The sequence below is a fragment of the Euprymna scolopes genome, chromosome 44 (genome assembly GCF_053919585.1).
Source record: "Euprymna scolopes isolate OS-2025 chromosome 44, ASM5391958v1, whole genome shotgun sequence".
NCBI classification, from domain to species: domain Eukaryota; kingdom Metazoa; phylum Mollusca; class Cephalopoda; order Sepiida; family Sepiolidae; genus Euprymna; species Euprymna scolopes.
Window position 1 is genome coordinate 735,295 of NC_136525.1, and position 21,210 is coordinate 756,504.

General features: G+C 34.8%; 2 protein-coding genes across 2 annotated transcripts in view; one reads left to right on the forward strand and one right to left on the reverse strand.

Annotated features, from left to right (window-relative positions):
* Positions 1-5,449, reverse strand: part of LOC145268647 (tRNA-dihydrouridine(16/17) synthase [NAD(P)(+)]-like) — a 59,671-nt gene extending 54,222 nt beyond the window's left edge. Inside the window, exon 1 of the mRNA XM_080124129.1 lies at positions 5,321-5,449. The gene's annotated coding sequence lies outside the window, so the exon portion shown is untranslated. The remainder of the gene's footprint in view (positions 1-5,320) is intronic.
* Positions 5,450-5,567: 118 nt separating this feature from the next.
* LOC145268646 (transducin beta-like protein 3) overlaps positions 5,568-21,210 on the forward strand; it is a 66,713-nt gene continuing 51,070 nt past the window's right edge. Inside the window, exons 1-4 of the mRNA XM_080124125.1 lie at positions 5,568-5,757; positions 12,191-12,242; positions 18,539-18,628; positions 19,010-19,054. Coding sequence (XP_079980251.1) covers positions 5,735-5,757; positions 12,191-12,242; positions 18,539-18,628; positions 19,010-19,054 — 210 coding nt within the window. The 5' untranslated portion in view covers positions 5,568-5,734. The remainder of the gene's footprint in view (positions 5,758-12,190; positions 12,243-18,538; positions 18,629-19,009; positions 19,055-21,210) is intronic.

Consider the following 21,210-nt stretch of genomic DNA (forward strand, 5'->3'; position numbering starts at 1 on the left):
CAAATTTACACTACTAACGATTACTATGATATTGCCCCCCTGACTACTGTTCATTCTTTAATCCTTATCCTCGAGTGGCCTCTGGACCTTGATAAATGGGGACTCCTATGTAAAACACAAACAAAAAAAAGAAAAAACAAAAGAACAAAGTTCTCATCAGGAATTCTTTTTTAGACAATACATTATTTTTTCTTACTTGCCATGATGTAGTTCTCTATTTGTGAAAGATATGTGTTCTGCTGTCTAGTCCAGCAGGTAAACTCTCAATAATGTGTACACGTGTAAAACGTAATAGATTATAATAAAATGTGTTGTTTTGAAAGAACTACGAATAAGCGCATTTCATTTGCACTAAAAAAAATGTAGAGTTGTATTTTGCGCAAGCCTTTTCTAGTCTCACACAAAAACATGCATTACTTGTCATATACATACGCGCACACAAGCACACGCGCGAACGCCCATACACGTACATATATTCACATTCACGTACATACACTCACATTCACATGTATACACATACACGCTAATGTACACACATGTACTCACATATATGCACATATACGCGCACACGTATGCACACATGGGCGACGTCACTTCCCATTTCAAGGGAAATCCACACATGCACAAAAGACGACCGGAAACAATTATAAAAGCAAGAGACAAGATGTTTCCAGCCCTTTTCAACTTAGCTCTCGAGCTGAGTGGTCGTCGGACCATTTGCCCCCCCCCTTTCGGGGCGCCCGCGCATGTCACGTCCCCTGCGACTATGTATGAGGCACGAGCTAACAGACAGTATGTACACTTTATATGCTTTCTCTCTCCATGGCCTGGATTTACTTTTTCTCATTCTCTATCTATACTACAACAGACTTTCCTTCTCACCAGCTAACAGCGAGAGACGCACACCAAACTGGATTGACTTTCTCCCTTTCTCTCTCTATGACAATAGACTTTCCTTCTCACCAGTAAACAGCAAGAGACGAACACGGACATGAACACGTGTTGTACCCTTTTCTTTCATTTGTTTCTTCACAAAATAAATCCTAGTTCATTTAATTCAAGTAAACGCGCTGTTCATTCCTTCCTCAAAGCAATTCATTTTTCCTTTCCCAATTCAAATCATTTCTCCTATCTTGTATGACTTGGGGATATGTATAATATATCCACCAGTCCACTATAATTTGGTGAACGCGACGTGATGATGAACACGCATTTCCTTCTATACCCTAGACCGCTACAAAATGGTGACACCCGAACGTGAGAGGAACACACATTTCCTTCTAAACCACAAGTCCCACAAAAAACTGGTGCCCGACTGATGTGAAACGAACACACATGGTGACCCTACTTTTTTTTGAAAGGAATTGTTTTGAGTGAAACGTGCATTTTATTTGATAAAGAAAAAACAAACTTTTTAACAAAGAAAAACAAGTGAACCACTACAGACAGGAATAACTACTACAAACAACAATGACGAAACCCCTCATAAGACTCGGCAGAAAACAATCACGGAGCTGTCGACTTCATACCGAATTAAAAAAAAAAAAAAATTTGAGCTCAACAAACATTTTTCACGGTTTCCTGACATTACCCTGCAACAAACGCGAGGAGCAAAATCACATAGGCCTATACACATTCTCTCCCGCACAGCAGACGCAACAACAAAGAAACAATTACAGGACATCCCTATCAACACATAGGAAGAAGTTGAATCAACAATACGAGTTGAGATGCCCCACGCACGCTGATAAACTCACAACTTGGAAGTTTCGTTGACAGCCGGCAACCACATTCATCGTTCAACAAGAACGAATACTAGCGCCCGTCCAAACAATGTACACACAGGCTGCAGACCCACTTACAAAGACACTGGCAAATACACACACCACGTCAACGCAAAAAAATTTTCCTTCCAAATGAACAATTCACTTCACTGTCCAAGCAACTCGTTCCACATGTCAGCACACAACAAAAACCAAACAAACAAATGTCAGCCTAAAAAAAAACAGAGTAAACGCTTTTCCACGCATAAGTAAATACTTTTTTTACGAACACACTCGGTTTTTTTTCAAACAACCACACCAACAGCAAAAAAAACAGGACGAAAAGTCAATTGCCGAAAACATTACTTACAAAAAAATATATATAAATATTTATACATTGCATATATTTTTTTTTCCTAGGAAGGGGAGTATTGCGCAAGCCTTTTCTAGTCTCACACAAAAACATGCGTTCACATTTCAAGCTATATTACTTGTCATATACATACGTGCACACAAACATACGCACGCACGCCCACACACGTACATATATTCATGTTCGCGTACATACACTCACATTCACGTGTATACACACACATGCTAACGTACACACATGTACCCACATATACGCGCACATGTATGCACACATGGACGACGTCACTTCCCCTTTCAAGGAAAATCCACATATGCGCAAAAGACCACCGGAAACAATTATAAAAGCAAGAGACAAGCTGTTTCCAGCCCTTTTTGACTTAGCTCTCGAGCTGAGCGGTCGTCGGACCATTTGCCCCCCTTTCAGGGCGCCCACGCATGTCACGTCCCCTGCGACTATGTATGAGGCACGAGCTAACAGACAGTATGTACACTTTATATGCCTTCTCTCTCCATGGCCTGGATTGACTTTTTCTCATTCTCTCTCTATATACTACAACAGACTTTCCTTCTCACCAGCTAACAGTGAGAGACGCACACCAAACTGGATTGACTTTCTCCCTTTCTCTCTCTATGACAATAGACTTTCCTTCTCACCAGTAAACAGCAAGAGACGAACACGGACATGAACACGTGTTGTACCCTTTTCTTTCATTTGTTTCTTCACAAAATAAATCCTAGTTCATTTAATTCAAGTAAACGCGCTGTTCATTCCTTCCTCAAAGCAATTCATTTTTCCTTTCCCAATTCAAATCATTTCTCCTATCTTGTACGACTGGGGGATATGTATAATATATCCACCAGTCCACTAAAATTTTTATTTTTTTCCTATATAATTTGTTTGTTCCTTTGTGTTGGTACCAGACAGCGTGTGGGTCTGAGAGGTGTGAAGTGTAACAAAACAATTAAAAAGAAACGACCACGTTACAGTGGTTGTAGTTAGATGAGTGCTTTTTATGAAAGTTTGGCTGGGAGAGAACCATAGATTGAAGCTCAAAGGAGCACTTTATTATATTTATCAGGAAACAATCAGCAAGATAGATCAATAAATTATGTTTAGACATTAAAAATTGCTTCGTGTGTCTAAAACAATCTTTGTTGGCTTAAACATTGTGAAAGGTAAATATTTTAGATGCAAAAAAAAAAAAAATAACTCATTAAAAACTATTTTTTATTTATTTATTTTGAACTATTATCCTCATCTTTTATAATTGTTGTTTTTTAACAACGTTTCGACCAACTATTTCTCTGGCCTTCATCAGATTTGTAAATTGTGGCGGGGCCTGTGAGCAGTGGATAGAGACGTTGAATCTCCACAGTTCCAGGTGAGCATAGCGGTTTCAATACTATCCAAAGCCGGCCAGAATTAGTTGGAAGGCAGTAATTACTAAAGATATAGTTGAAGATTTGTTGCGGACCAGGATATAATAATACCCTAACTCGCCACAAGAAAATAATGAAACGAATGGAATTGAAGGAAACAAAGACTCAATTGATCGCTAAGATAAACGTGTCATTTATTTACTGTTGAAAGAATGAATGTTTTAGATATAACATGTGTTCATGTCCGTGCGGGTGTAACCATCGTTCGTTGCGGGACTGGTGTTGTAGAAAGAAAAAGAAATGTGTGTTCATTTCAAGTTCAGGTCACTATCGTTTGTTCGCGTGTGGGAAGAGAAATGAGTAATGTAATAGAACGAGAAATGGCAGTCCATCGGGTAGACAAAGAAAAGGATAGAGGGTTGACGTCAGTTAACAGTCAACTACGCGAAGGTGTTCTCAGGAACCAGTAGTAGATAGAGAGAGAAAGAGTGAGAATCTGTACGTACGGTCTGTTAGCTTTTTGCCCCACATAGTAGCAAGGAGTGTGAGGTACGCGCCTCCCAAAAGGGACGCGGTGGTTCCTCGAACCTCTCAGCCCAAGGGCTGGTCTTAAAAAGGAAGAAGCCGCTTATTGCTCCTTCTTTTATACTTGTTTCCGGTGGTCTTTTGCGCATGTGTGTATTTCCTTTGAAAGGAAGTGACGTCGTCCATCTGTGTGCGTACGTTTGCGCGTGTGTGAGTACATGTGTGTATGTTAGCATGTGTGTATATACACGTGAATGTGAGTGTATGTACGCGAACGTGAATATATGTACGTGTGTGGACGTGGGCGCGTATGTTTGTGTGCGCGTATGTATATGACAAGTAATATAGCTTGAAATGTGAACGTGTGTTTTTGTGTGAGACTAGGAAAGGCTCGCACAGATTTAGCATTCCTATCCCGTCATGGTTAACAACTTGACGAAGGCCAGAGGAATAGTTGGCCAAAACGTCGTTAAAAAACAACTATAAAAGATGAGGATAATAGTCCAAAATGAATAAATAAAATATATAAATTACTCATCTTAAAAAAGAATTCCAATAATTAGATAATGTTAAAAACTACTTTAAAACACACACACACACACACACACACACACAACAAAAAAAAGGAGCCAGGTAATCTAAAAGTCTGTACATTTTTTTTTTCGTCTCTTTTCAACTTTTACAGCGGATTATTATCAAATGGACATTCGTCTACCAGATTATTACGAAAATGAAAATAAGTTAATATTCAAATATTTGTAGGGGTGCTCAGTTTCTAATTCAACGTTCTAGTAAATCGATCACCAGTTTAGAACCACTCGACGCTTTCTAAGGGAAATTTCGTAAATTTAACATTTTAAAAGTAGTTTGGCATTTTTGAGATAATTTAAAAAGCGAAATTTAAAAACCGGCTAAATTTGCGAAATTTGGCATAAAAATGTTGAAATGTTCTTTAATTAATTGGTGATCAATTTACTATAACGTGACATTAGAAATTGAGCACACCTACAAATATTTAAATATTGATTTTTTCATTGTTTTTTCTTGATAATCTGGTGGTGGTAGACTAGTGTCCATTCGATAATAATCTACTGAAAAAAAAAAAAAAAAAAAAAAAAATACAAGATTCTTCGGGTCCGCCCCCGAATTCTTGATCTAACGTAATTTTTGGAATATAAAATTTTTGTTCCGTGAAGATCTTTCTGTATTTTTATTTTTTTAATTAAATTGAATTCTGGATTTGTATCAAAATAATTAATGTCACTAATACTAATAACTACTTCAAAATATTATTTGTTTTGTTATCCTCAAGTTCCGCGTGTTTTTGTTTACTTCCGGTTTCTGTTGCCCATTCTGCTCCACCGTGAGTTCCCTGGAAACGTCCCTTTTGTTTCATTTTTAACAGTTTTAAAATAAGCAAGTGGACTAGGCTATTTTTTTCAGAATAACAAAATATTGGAAAAGAAAACAATAACTTATTGATTTATTACAGCAACAAAAACAAAAATAGAAATCATCAAAAAACGTTAACACTAGGTTTCTTTACAACCGGAAGTAAATTTATTGAACGCATGCGCATAAAACATAAAGAAAAAATTCACTTCCGTTTCCACCATGTGTTTTTCATCTCGTCTTTCCTGATATATTTATTGTTAATATAAGTTTTTAATTTTTATCGGATGATTCTGTGAAAAATGTCTACAACTGGAAAGAATTGGTAAGTGGATAAAATTAACTTGTTTTGATATCGATGTATGTTTTGTTGTTTAATACTGAAAATCGATCTAAATTACTTTTCTGTGATCATCATCACCTCGTGTTTTCTTTTTTCTTTTTGATTTTAGCTAGAATGAATCGATTCAATTGTAGCATAGTCACCGTTGTAATATTTCGCCTAAAATTATCTTAAGTGTATCTTAAATTATCTTAAGTGTCACTAAAGTTAGTCCGTCATAAACAATTTTCGAAGAAAATTCAAATAAAATTAGTGCATAGACGATTATATGGTTCTTGTTCAAAATTCTCCCTGAAACCAAAAATAAATAAAATTGTATGATGTACGTACCAGACCACAGTGATGGAAAGAAAATATCGGGTTTGTTGGTGCTTGTGCACATTGAACCGCGCTATTTTAAAATACTATTTACAAGTTAAATTAAAGTTTTACGATATCTTTATTTTTTTTATTAAATTGTCAGGTGAAAGTACGGAAGAGTTACAAAATGCCTTCCTGTCCCATGTCAAGAATGGCTTTCTAAATGCTAACGTTATTATTTCACGGTTTAATAAGTGCACAAGTACCGGTTTGTTTTACAATCTACATAAAATCAATGTTGCCAAAGACCAGATAAGTTACTCTTCTACCTAGCTGAGTAGGTTTTTAAGGTTTTTACTTAATATAAAATGTTGGGTTTGTATTACTGTACACATAGATTCGAAAAAGTTGTCAAAAAACAAATATATAGCAAATAAATGTTATCAAAGGCAAGATAAGTTACTTTTCTACCAAACTGGATATATTTTTTGTGTTTTTATTCAGCTCGAAAAACATGCAGTGTTTACCGATGTATTGGAAAATTCAAAATGGCCGCCGACTCTCTCTTGGAGAGGGTAAGTTTGGGAAAAGGTATTATAAATAATAAACTAGACAAAATACTGTTAGAAATTCGCTCAATATATGTTACCGTGACATAAGTTGACATATATTCGGTTGTTTTTTAATAGTATTTTGTCTAGTTTATTATTTATAACATCTTTTCCCAAACTTACCGTGTTAAACAGACAGTTGGACGCCATTTTGAATTTTCCAATACATCGGTAAACACTGCATGTTTTTCGAGCTGAATAAACATGTTACATTGAATAAAAACACAAAAAATATATCCAGTTAGGTAGAAAAGTAACTTATCTTGCCTCTGATAACATTTATTTGTTTTTTGATAACTTTTTCGAATCTATGTGTACAGTAATACAAACCCGCAATATTTATCTTGTGGTTGCGTACCGGTTGATATGGTTTGTTTTTCGAGCCGAATAAACATTTTGGCGCTTCTACAGAATTTGGACGAGATTTTGTAGTCCATAAATGGAGTTTTCAGAAAAAAAAAAAAAAGAAATAGTATGGCTTCAACTAATTTTTGTATTTGTTAATTCTAATAAGTTACAATGGTAGCTTCCAAATTATGCAGTCGAAATTACCTGAATATTACTACTAAATGAAGCAACAAAAAAACTTTAATCGTGTTAACAGATGAAAAATTGCCACCATCTTGTTTAGATCAAAACGGAAAATTACCTCAGTTTTGAATTCTCCTGTGTCTTACGATCAGGCCACCATTTGCCCATGTATGGAGTATTCTTGTCATCTTTGGGATGGTGCTGGTTCTGGTGCATCTGCTACTGGACAGGGTTCAAGAGTCGCCTGTCCTGAACGGTTAGCTAGACTTCAACCTCTGTCCCTTCGTCAAAATGTTGCATCCCTCCTCTGCCTGCTTTACAAGTATTTTAATGGTAGGTGCTCCGACAAACTACAAGCCTATGTACCCTCTTGACGTAAATACCTCTGACAAACTCGACAAGCATCAAAATCCCATCTCTACACAGAGATCCCCGGATGCCAGAAAGCCTTCTACTCTAATAGTTCTTCCCTAAGATTGTGAAACTTTGGAATTTCCTTTCAGGTGCCTGCTTTCCTGACTGTACTGACATGCAGAAGTTCAACTGTAATGTAAACAGACATCTTTCCGCTCAACTCCCTACATAGTATCCTTGCAAATAATATCCCAGATAGTAGCCCCTATACATCAAAGTGGCACTGTGCCTTGTTTGGGGTGAAAATATGTATTACTAGTAAAATATGATAATTTGATTTTATGCAGATTTCGTATTATAGAAAAAAAATTGGGTTTGTATTACTATACAGATAGATTCGAAAAAGTTGTCAAAAAAACAAATATATAACAAATAAATGTTATCAAAGGCAAGATAAGTAACTTTTCTACCTAATTGAATAATTTTTTAGTGTTTTTATTTAATGTAACGTGTTTATTTGGCTAAAAAAAACAGTGTTTACCATTACCAATGTATCTGAAAAATGCAAATGGTGGCGGACTATGTTGATTATGTAAGTTTGGGAAAATGAGTTAAAACTAAAAAACTGTACCAAATACTGTTAGAAATCCACCAAATATCTATCGGCCTATGTTACAGTAACATATATTGAGTGGGTTTCTAACAGTATTTTGTATAGTATTTTTAGTTTTAACTCATTTCCCCAAACTTATGTATTTAACCATGGCCACCGAGAGTAAGAAGGCCTGTTAACTGAAAAATGCATGCAGGCAATGTAGGTAAGATTTGTCAGACTGTCAGTACTATATGAGGGCCATTTGAAAAAGAGCAATAAAACATTTTTAAAAAGAAAAAGGAACACAGTTCGATTAATACTGAAACTGAACTTTATTCAATATAAAATATAAATATTATCTATGTAAAATTAAGTAATTTTAAAGCAATATACAATTTAATACTAATAAAACTGAATCATGCAGTTAGGAAACAAAGAATTTAAAAACATATTAAACACCAACGATGAATAATTTTAAAAGTGAAAACCATCGATAAATAATTTTAAGAATGAAAAGAAACGATAAAATACAAAAAAGTTGAAATCAAACAAATAATTTAAATACAAACAATAAAAGTTACTAGTGCAGAAATATATTTTTTAAATTTAATTTAGAGAAAAATCACATGGGTTGAATGTTATTTTTTGGAACTTTAGAGATTATTCGGACTAATGTTCTCATCTTGCGTGTTTATTTCACGTTTTATCATCGATTCTTGACTTCTCCTTTATTACATCCTCAGGCCGAAAATGATGTTCACATACCTAAAAACATAATTAAAGAAAACATATGTACCATAATGTAAACTATTGCTAAAATCTAAGAAAAGATAGTAAACAAACATTTACAATAATAATAATCACAGTGTAGTATCTGTTCTGATGCTACACACTTCATTTGTTCTGTCCTCGGTCAGTGGAGGAGAAATCCTTCATGACCGAGACAATTTTAATTTTATTTTTGTTCCTATCTAGAGTGCCCCTTTTTGGGGAGCTAAATTTTCCCACATTAAAACCCAACCTTGTGTCTAACTGTGCCCTCGTGAGGAGGCAAGTAAATAAATTAAAAAAAAATATTTTTGACAAATATTCTCATATAAAAATTATTTGTTTATAATTCTAAAAAGAAACAATTTTAATATATAACGCTCAGTCACGGCTAATTTCATTAATAGCTGCGTGGTGAATACTTTTCAAACCGACTTTAGAAAAAAATATATAACTTTCGGGTTTGTTTTACTGTACACATAGATTCGAAAAAGTTGTCACAAAACAAATATAGAATAAATAAATGTTATCAAAGGCAAGATAAGTTACTTTTCTACCTAACTGGATATGTTTTTAGTGTTTATATTTAATGTAACATGTTTATTGAGCTCGAAAAAGTGTTTACCGATGTATTGGAAAATTTTAAATGGCAGCAACTCTCTCTTTGAGGCGGTAAGTTTGGGAAAATGAGTTATAAATAAAAAAACAGACAAAATACTGTTAGAAACTCGCTCACTATATGTTACCCTGACATAGGCTGACATATATTCGGCAGGTTTTTAACAGTATTTTGACTGTTTTTTTTTTATTTATAACTCGTTTTTCCAAACTTACCATCTCCGAGAGAGTCTGCCGCTATTTTGAATTTTCCAATATATCAGTAAACACTGTATGTTTTTTTGAGCTGAATAACCATATTACATTAAATATAAAAATATATACAGTTGGGTAGAAAAGTAACTTATCTTGCCTTTGATAACATTTATTTGTTCTATATTTGTTTTGTGACAACTTTTTCGAATCTATGTGTACAGTAAAGCAAACCTGAACTTTCAAATATTTGGACATACTCAATGAAAGGTTTTATTTATTATTAAAAAAAAACATTTTGACATATTCTCATGTAAAAATTATTTGTTTATAGTTTTAAAAAGAAACAATCAATTTTAATATATAACGCTCAGTCACGGCTAATTTCATTAAGCCACGTGGTGAATAATTTTCAAACTGACTTTAGAAAAAAATATAGAACTTTCAAATATTTGGACATACTCAATGAAAGATTTTATTTATTATTAAAAAAAACATTTTGACAATTATTCTCATGTAAAAATTATTTGTTTATGATTTTAAAACCTAAAACAAAATTAAATTAAATTTTCAACCTTCCTGATAGACTTTTTAGCCTTATAAGAAAATAAACAGTTAAAAATATCAACATAATATTTGCTGTATTAGCAATAAATAGTATTGTTTCTTTAATTTATATTAACAATATTATTAAACGTTATGAAAGTACTCTAATTTATATTAACAATGTTATCAAACGTTATGAAAGTACTTTAATTTATATTAACAATGTTATCAAACGTTATGAAAATACTTTAATTTATATTAGCAATGTTATCAAACGTTATGAAAGTACTTGAATACAGTTCTAATTAAATACACATTTAATCTCTATATAAATAAAATGAACTCATTTTTTCCCGTTGGATTTTGACCTTAATAGGATTAAAAATCAAGATATTTCATGCAAATATAATATGCACAAACGGCAGAACAATATCTGAGGTGTGTTATAGGCTTATTATTTCTCAAATTCCTCGATAATCTTAGATTTCTATACTTTTTCTGCCGAGAAGTCACGGCCAAAATCGGTTAAGATCAATGGAAGTGGTAAAATATTTTCTCTCTAATAAATTCCTCCTCCCCCTGCCACCACTTAACACCGTTTGGGGATCGTTCACAAGGAACAGTTGAGAAGAGAACACCGGTTTGGCTTCGTAGTTCTTTCATGTGAAGTTATTTAAAATCACTAAACTAAGCTGCAGTGCTCTGTGGCGTAGTGTTTAGCGTGCTGGACAATTCACATTATATTTTCACGTTCGCGCCGACCTACCGTAGTCGTTTTTTTTTTTTTTTTTTTTTTTTTCCCTAAACAACTGGAATGGACTTTTCTTGGTGGCCGAACTGTTAACGTTGCAGATGTTTTTTTTTTTTTTTTTTTTTTTTTTTCACACTTTATTTTCCTACTTTTACTCATGACTCCGGGTTTGATCCTTCCTACTTACCTACCATAACATTTTTTAAAACTCCCCCCCCCCCCGTCCCGGAAACAAACACTCAGGCAACGCCGGGTACCCCCGCTAGTTATTAATAAATAACATTACTTACTTTACTATATTTGGTTGGAATAAAATTTTCCCTTCTAATGGCACGTATCCAAATTGAGAAAATTTAGGATAAGAAAATATATGTACTTTGGGGCCTTTTGGATAAGAATACACCATGTTAGACAGCAAACTGAAAACTAGGCGAAACTGCTGCTGATAGCCTAGATCATATCCCTACAAGTGAATCTGATAGTGACGTCACGCTGTCATGTGCATCGGCCTTCTTTACTCTCGGTAGCCACGATTTAACACAGAGTACATTGCCATTTTCTAATACATCGGTAAATACTGTTTTTTTTTTTTAGCTGAAAAAACAAGTTACATTAAATAAAAACACTAATAAATTATTCAGTTAGGTAGAAAAGTTACTTATCTTGCTTTTGATAGATTTATTTGTTATATATTTGTTTTTTGACAACATTTTCGAATCTGTATGTATATTAATACAAACCCAAAAATTTTCTATTCATTATTATATTGTACCCAATATGTAGTAGTGATTTCAAAAGTAAAATAAGACTTGGGTGCCATCAGCTAGAATCGAAACCAAAACATATAGCTTTCCAGCCTTAGTAGTTATTGTTTGAACTATCGTCAGATGAATAAGGAAACATAAAAATTTAACTGACTTTAACGTCTAAATGAATATATTTGTATGTGTACACGAGCACTTTTAAAATTTTTGCTATTTTCTCAACATTGTGAAATAAAAACCCTGAAAACAACGGTCTACAAAAAAAAGCAATCATTTGACTTCCCTTGTGCGATTATGTGACCTTGTGTCTCGGAGGAGATGCACTTTGAAAAAAAATGGAGACTTTATTGTTTTAATAACATTTAAAAAATTTTTATTTTTTCAGTTTAGAGGTTTCATCTGAGTATGGACCATTTTACAACAGTGGAAAAATTTCTGTAAGTGAAAATTTTTTTTTTATTTTTATGTTTTTTTTTTTCCCCATGGAAATCGCTTCAGACAAGTCATAAAGCTTCTGGATTTTTTTTAGATGAGAATTGACTATTCATATTTTTTGTATTCTTCAGACTACTGTTTTCATCTTAAGTGTTATTTTCACAATATTTTGGTCAATGTAACCTAGGACCTTCTTCAGGTGTATCTTGTCGAACTTGGGAATGTTTCTATCAAACTTGAGAATCTGGACAGAATTTTGAATGGAACCCTTTATTTAAGCATCCTGTTGAACTCGAGGGTGGGGGTGGGGGATCTGCATGGAATTTCTAATGGAACTCTCAGTAAAATTCAGTTGCAAAAGTTACATTCTTTTGAAGATGGTTCAATCCTCTGTGCGGGTGACCGAAAATACAATTAGGAATTACTAATTCGCACGTTTTGGTCAATGTAATCTCCAACCTTGTTCAGGTTTATCTTGTCAAACTCTGGAACATGCACAGAACGGATAAAGTGCTGAGTAATAATAAGTTGTTAAGGACGTTGAAGGTTCAATCTTATGAATGGTTACAATTTTTTTTTTTTTTTTTTTTTTTTTTTTTACAAAGGTGTCACCACTTATGAAGGCCAGGGGGTTACTCGAGGATAAGGGTTAATAAGCGTACAGTGGGCAATGGGACAATGTTGTAGTAATTGTTAGTAGTAGAAATTTGGTAAATTTGATTACTTAAGGGAACGGATCATCAAGAACTTGTTTACATTGGACTTGAAGACCACCATATTATAGTCAGCTGAAAAGCAGGCAAATCGAAGAGAGTTCCACAGGTGTGCAGTTCTAAGAAAGAAGTTTTGTTCATGGAATCTACGTTTAGGTTTAGGCACAGATAAAGAGTGGAGTAAATTATTGATAGTGTATTCAGCTAGATGAGTGTTTTTCGTGTAAGCTTGGCGAGGGGGGACCATAGATTGGAGCTCAAACAAGCTCTTGCCATGTAAATAACGATAAAGAAGAGACAGGCTTGAAACGTTTCTTCTGTGAGAAAGAGGTTGCAGAGAAGAGAAAAAGGCATCCCTCACTAGGCTACAAAGTCTATTTCAAACTCCGTCCAGGTAGGATAAAGTCTTTCTAGCAGCTCCTGCCCAAGAGTGGCAACAATACTCCATCCTTGGACATACCAAAGACTTCTATCTGGTCATGCCTGATGATTCTTGATAAGGTGTAGAAACGTATTCTCTGCAATCTATCTCTCATAAACATGATTTTTTTTTATTTTTTTTTTTTTACTTACGTTCATTCTTAAGGCATATCACCACTTAGATCTAATTTGGGACCAAGCCTAGGAAAGATTAACAAAATGTTGGTTTACATTACATCTAAACTTCTGTATATCAGTACAATCAGGTAGCAGGAAAGGAATTCCAAAGTTTAGCTGTACAAGGGAAGATGCTATTAGAGTCGAAAGCTTTCTGGCATTTAGGGACCTCAACAGTGAAGGGGTGTGATTTTGTCGATAAGTGGCTTTGTCAGGGATATGTATTTCGAGGGGGCACAAGTGCAACGAGTTCATCAGAGCACATTCCATTATAATATCTATAAAACAGGCACAGAAATGCAAGATTGTGGTGATGGGACAGGGGCTGGAGCTTAGTTGGCAAAGTGTGACTTATTAGCTTGAAAATTCTTTTTTGGACTCTATAGTCTGGAGGCCATTTTCTAACGATTCTGCCATTGTCTTAGATTTATGTATATCTGTTCTTCCTTCATACATGCTATAGAGCGTTGTTGCTAATCTCAGCCTTTTATAAATATGACTATGGCATGTATTATTCAGAATTGTTTGATCTAGCCTCTGCTTCCTTTGTTCCAGCTTGCTTGACTTCTTGGTCTTCCTCAATCCAATGTGTAACGTTGCGTGGCGATAAACTTTACTTTATAAAAATTCATAAAAATAAAACTGGAAAGAAAGAAATGAAATCTGAGTCAGCATTTTTTTTCTTTCTCAAATAAAGTTTTTTATTATAATGTTACAATTGTTTTGACACCACTCAAGTCTCTCACCATTGTCCATTTCGCCTGGTGTACACTTTTCTTTTCCGACCTCACGCGGTCCTGGATATGACCTTAAACTACATCCGATGGTAAGGCCCTAGCTGGCAGACTTTAGGGAGTGTGGAACCACCCCTTAATTGCCATTGCTTCCACTTCCACTCTGACCTGGAGTGGTAGTACCTGTTAGGGTCTCAACTATGAGTTAAATAGAAACTGACTTGAAAAAAAAAAACATATTCTATTGAAAACTTTTTCTTCAAAATCACTGGATTCGGCATTAAAGGACCTAAAAAGAGTTGATATGCCGTAAAACATAAAACAAAAACAACCATGGTATAGCTATGGTATAGCTGGAAAAGTCTTCTCAATTATTAAATCATTTCTTTCTGATAGGTTCATAAGAGTAGTAGTTGAGGGGCAAAAATCAGAAGCTCACAGTATTAATGCCGGTGTCCCTCAGGGATCCATCCTGGGCCCAACTCTTTTCCTGATCTACATTAATGATCTTCCAAATCATATCCTTACATCATTTGTAGACATTTATGCTGACGACACTACCATTTATGGTAGCACATCTAAGACAGTAAACGACCAAGTTCTCTCCAATTCTCTCTCCTCTGATCTTGAGCACGTAGTACAATGGGGAAAGGAGTGGCTGGTTACTTTTAATGCATCTAAAACCAAGCTTCTCTCTTTACATCATCAACATTCTAATTCACATTTGTCATCAATTGAAATGAATGGCTCTCGTCTTCAGGAGGCCTCAAGTTTTGACAAGCTTCTGGGCTTGACCATTACTCCTGATCTTAAATGGAACACGTATATCAAATCTGTTGCCAAGGCCGCTGGAAAAATGGTGGGATCTTTCTATCGATCCAGTAGATATCTCACTGCTGATGCTATTCTCTACCTATATAAGAGCCAGGTACGTCCAAGGATGGAATACTGTTGCCACATCTGGGCAGGAGCTGCTAGAAAGGACTTGTCCTGCCTTGATAGAGTTCAAAATAGACTTCGTAGCCTCGTAGGAGATGTCCTTTTCTCCTCCTTGCAACCTCTATCTCACAGAAGAGATGTTGCGAGTTTGTCTCTGATGTATCGTTATTTTCATGGAAAGTGTTCAACTGAGCTTCAATCTATGGTCCCCCCTCGCCAAACTTTCACAAGAAACACTCGTCTAGCTGTAAACACTATCAATAATTCCCCCCACTCTTTATCTGTGCCTAAACCTAAACGTAGATTCCATGAACAGAGCTTCTTTCTTAGAACTGCACGCCTGTGGAATTGTCTTCCGTTTTCCTGCTTTCCGGCTGACTACAATATGGTTGTGTTCAAGTCTAAAGTAAATAAGTTCTTGATGAGCCGTTCCATATAAGTTATTAAATTTACCAAATTTTCATTACTAATGATTACTATATTGACCAATTTCTACTGTACACTCTTTAACCCTTATCCTTGAGTGGCCTCTGGGCCTTGATAATGTGGTGATGCCTTTGTAAAAAAAAAAAAAAAAAAAAAAACCAACCAACAACCAACCGACCTCACGCTGGCCGCAGTCAGCCATTTCTCGTCTTTGCATTTACATGTCCATTTTCTTCGATGTCATGCTTTGCTTTTCTCCCGAGCAAGTGCTGCATTTTTTTTTCTTCTATTTTTCTTTTCGCACACTTCCTAATTTGCATATGCTTGTTTTTTTTTTTTTAGCTGCTGCTGCTGCTAATCTCTTTGCAGCTAGCCATGCTTCACTGCTGCTGATACTTTCGCATGCGTGCATATGCACTATGTTGCGTCTGTTTTAATATCCTATTGTAAAACAGCTTCTTTTTACAGAAGCTACTTTCCCAGAATGATAAGGTTCTGGAAATCTCTTCCTGCTCAGTTCTTTTCTCCTATCTTTAATCTTGGTCTTTCCAAGACTAAGGTCAATAGGTATCCTTTTTTTGTGATAATCATCTTTTGTTCTTGTTAGTTCCTTCCATAAAGTAGCTTCATGTCTTGTCTAAAGTAATTTCCATAAATGGAAAACTTATTTTTAACCCTTTGCTGCTAAATTGTACTTTCAAGTTGCCTTTCAAAAAAAGCACCTGTATAGGAAATATTTCTAACTCTTTTTATTTATTTATTTATTTTTTATTATTCAATTTTCACCCCAAACAAGGCACAGTGCCACTTTGAAGTAGGAGGCTACTATCGGGGACATAATTTGTGGGGGCATTATGAAGGGAGATGAGTAGAAAGATGTTTGTTCACATTACACTTGAACTTCTGCATATCAGTACAGTTGGGAAAGCAGAATCCCGGAAAGGAGTTCCAAAGACTTGCAGTTCTGGGGAAGAAACTATTGGAGTAAAAGGCTTTCTTATACCTAGGGATTTCTACTGTAAAGACTTATGTTATGACTTCTTAGTCCAATTGGTCTTCAAAGTACAGGTCTATTCATGGTGCAACAAATGAATGAGGGGTTGTTTATGTTTGTGCATCAGTTGCATGATAACTTCAGTCATGTGTGGGTTTCATGATTAAAAAATTTATTTGTTGAATAAAAATTCCTGCACAAACATTAGTCATGATGAAAGTAAATTTTTTGCCAGAACGGATTTTCTAAGATAACTCTGGTTGCCCTCCTAAGGGGGTAAAATTTCCCCAAATCGTTCATCCATTGACACTTTTCTCAGTAATCATACCTTGGATTTTTTTGAAATTTTCCACAAACATTAGTCATGGTGAAAGTAAATTTTATATTCCTGGAGGGGACCCCATATCTTTGGCTTGTTTTTAATTAAAATTCTACTTGATGTTTTTCCCTAGTTTTTGGTGTAGATACCTACTTTTGCTGAATACTTAAGTATATCAAAGAATTTTTCTCTTAATCTATAAGTATAAAAGCGAAAATGTGTGTATGTATGTATGTTTGTATGTATGTGTGTTTGTGTGTCCGCTAAAAACTTTTGACAGACAGAACAAAAATTCACAAACTTAGTATCATATTGAAGCTACACCCTTCGCCTGAAAAATATCGAATAATTGGCCAAAAACGTTTTCACCGCGAAATCAACAATTTTCTACAGAGGGATGGGGGGGGGGGGGGTCAACAAAAACCGTCTTCTCATGATGACGACCGGTTCTACGCATGCGTCAGATGATGTCATGGCCTGATTTAGTTTAAATAGTTGAAGAACTGACTAAATTTCATGTACGTCGTGTTAGCTCAGTTGGTTAGCGCGTTGTTTCATTATCTAAACGTTTTGGGTTTGAATCGTGGTGTGAGATGGTTTTTTTTTTTGTTTTTTTTTTTTAAATATTGAACCAGTGTTATTTAAGCCATTTTTCACGTAATGTTCGCTTTTTTGTTTTTTTTACTTCGCTTATTCTTAGGTTTTCATTAACACCCGCCGACCGACCACGCACACCCAAAAACATCTGGCTACCCACCGATTAAAAATTTTAATATTGAAACAGGCTTATTTAAGCCATTTTTCACTTTTTTTTTTTTTTTTTTTTTTTTTTAACGTTCGTTTTTCTGTTTTCTTTTTTGTTTTTTCGATTTTTACATTTAACATCGTTCGTTTGCCTTACGTTAATTTTTTTTGCGTTTTTTTTTTCGATATTTTGATCCGAGACAATTTTTATTTTTGTTCCTATCCAGAGTGCCTCCTTTTTTTTTGGGGGGGGGCACTGGATTTTCCCCACGTTAAAAACTGACCTTGTGTCTAACTCTATCCTCATAGGGAGGCAAGTAAATAGGAACCCTTTGTAATCCCAAAATGAGAACTGACGGGACTCCTCTTTGCTAACACTGTAATTTACACTATCAAAATCTCAGCTCCAATATTTTCACTCGGCTGTTGAACACTCAACTCTGTTCTTCCCAATTCATCGCTCTTTTCAATTCGTCCTCTTTAAAGCAGCTATTCCCCTTCATATCCAAAGAAATGCCATGTATAATAAAAGTCTGCAGCTACAAACACAAATTCTTTACCTCTTTTTCTTTCCGTGATATCCATGTCCAATGTGTTAAACAGATGAGCTGACACTTTAGTGAGTAGTTTCTTCTATTACACCCTTATTCTCAAGTGGTTTTCAGGTGTTGATAAGTGATGAGCCGTCAGTAAAAAAAAAAACAAAAAACAAAAACACATTCTGTATTAGATTTATGCTTACAGTTAGAGAAAAAAAAACATTCTTCTTTTTTCAAGATTCAAAACCTCTTCCACGTTTTTTTCATCCTTTCGTGTTCTCTTTGTCTTCCAGGTTACAGGTGAACACCTTGTGTGTACCTATAAATCTCAGGTGAACATTGTCTGCCGAGACACTGGCAAAACTTTGTGGACAATTCCTTTGGTAAGTAACTTCCCTCTTTTTCCAATCAGAAGTGTAAATTTACTTAGGATCTTTTCGAATGACGTATTTGATTTTATCTTTCCAAATATTTGGTTTTATCCTCTATAAGCATAATGGCTGGCCGCCCAGTGTTGCCTGATCGTACAATATTCTTAAACATGATATTTTAATTTGTGCTGATTGCATATCTATTATTATAGAAGAAGTGATTTGTTTGTTAATGGTATTTGTTTTCATTTGTTTTTGTTTTCATTTTTTGTTTTTTGGTTTTGTTCTGTTTGTTTATTTTTTGTTTATTTATTTATTTTACAGCTGTTTTTTTTTTTTTTTTTTTTTTTAACAGTTGTTATCTTATAAAGATTTTCGTTTTTTGTTTTCTAGGGTGAATTAAGTGTGACGTGCACACAACTCTCGCCTGATGGACAGGTAAGTAACTCTGACATCTTTTATTTATTCATTATTTATTTTCATTTAGTTCATTATTATTCGTTTATTGTAAAATTTATTACAAATCTAAATATCAACTGGGATTTGAGGTTTTGATTTTTTTTGGTGTTTAATTTAGAAAAGACAGATTTTCGTTTAAATCACAAGAGCCGCAAATAGTAGTGAATTCCCTGCTTTTTTTTTTTTTTTTTTTTTTTTTTGTTGAAATCAATTTTTTAATAAAAATCTGATTTTTTTTTTTTTTTCAAGATTGCTAGTGCCTTACCTCCTTATTTTTCTGTTATTCAGTTTTGTAGATTCTTCAAGTAACAAGTTGGCAATATCCACTTTGATCCTTACTTTGACTAGATTGGAGGTTGGAGCGATCCAATCCAATCAATTGTCTGATCTTGACATACTCTAGTATCTATTAGTTCATCCCCAACCGTATTGTTCAGTCTGATTCTGTAGTTGATCGTATTAAGAACAGTACTAGTATCGTATCCTGCAATATCTTGTTCTGATCTGGTTTGCGGCTACCCACTTCTTCCTACTATTTGTAACAAAACCTGGGAGGCGCAAAGTTGAATCTTCAATGATGTCCCCTCTTTTGAGCGCATTGTTTCTCCATTTCTCCTTCCATGTTTCACCTTAGTCGAAATTCGATTTTTGAGTTAAAGAAGGGCTTTCGAGTCTGGAGGTATCAAGGACATCTTTTAAAATTTGTTGGATTGGTAAGTCCGACATTTTGAATCCATTTTTGAGTTGCCTCTTTCCTCCTTACATGGGACGATGCTATTGAGCTTGGTACTGGTAGCCATTGTCTTGAGGTTGACTTCAGTCATCCTGAAGTAATATGCATGGTTTCTTTGAGTCTTTGTCAATTAATCTTGTGTAATGGCTCCGAGACCATGCTGTAGCAGAGTGACTGTTATTGTTCTGGGGACTCTTTGGGAAGCTTCCCATCGCATGTTGAGAATGAAGAAGATTGTAACGTAACTGTTAATCTTCTTCAATAGTGTTGTTACATTTTAATGCTTGGACCTAACATGTTATGCCAAAGGCAGTCGCAAGGAAACAAACTAAAGGAAGAAATTCAAGTCTGCATATTATTTTTTTAAAGGCTTTTATTACTGGTACTTTCCAACAACGCATTATATATATATATTTTTAGTTCCTCTTTCAGGTTTATTAATAACCTTTGTTAGTTAATTATGCAGTAAATAAAAAAAAGTATACTTTGCATGTTTCTGATAAAATTCATATGGGAAGTCATCAATGGCTGACAAAAAGAAGTAAATCAATTAATACTTAACATGTTTTTAGCTTAACACAGAAATGCAGACACACATTTATTTACATGATTACACACGAAAAGGAAGACTACACATAATACACTCGTTTTTATAAAGTCAAGGGGGAGATAACTCCAAGTTACTTAAAACCTTAAATAACACGTCGGCATAAACCCAAACAAGGGAAGCAACACGAAGTTATCTAAACTCTTACATCACTGAAAAATTAGCAGAAATCTATAGTGGTCAAAAGGGAGACAACTCCTACAACTTTCATAGCATTAAAAACTTGATTGCAGGTAAAATCTCACTATTGCATATATGAATGGGCTGTGATCATCAAGTTCTTTTGGCCGTATAAACGAAGAGTCATTTTGTGTTAAAATGAATAAAAGACACTTATGTTTTCAATACAGATTTGTTTATTTACAACTAACATCGGAGCACAATGGAGGTTGGTGGAGAGGTGGGTTTGCCTAGGTCTGTGTCGACCAGTATTTTCACTTTGTGACTCCTCTCTTGCAACTCTCTGGATCAGAGTTCCTGTTGATTGACCTGTTTACCTTATTTTTACCAGCTTTTGTTTAATGTACTTTTTGCTGGTTTTAGTCTAACCCATTTTAATATCAGTTAGCTTTCCTGGCTGATTAACATAATATCAACGCATTCCAGGCACCATGGATACAGGTCGCTTTAAATCCCGGGATTTCTCATTGTGTTCTTTTGATTGCCTAGACCTACCTCTGTAACACTATTACAGGTCACCTTATTCCTGGTATTGCCCTGACACCTCTCTATAATTCTATTATAGGTCACTTTATTCCTGAGATTGACTTATTGTGTTCTTTGATTGCCCGGACC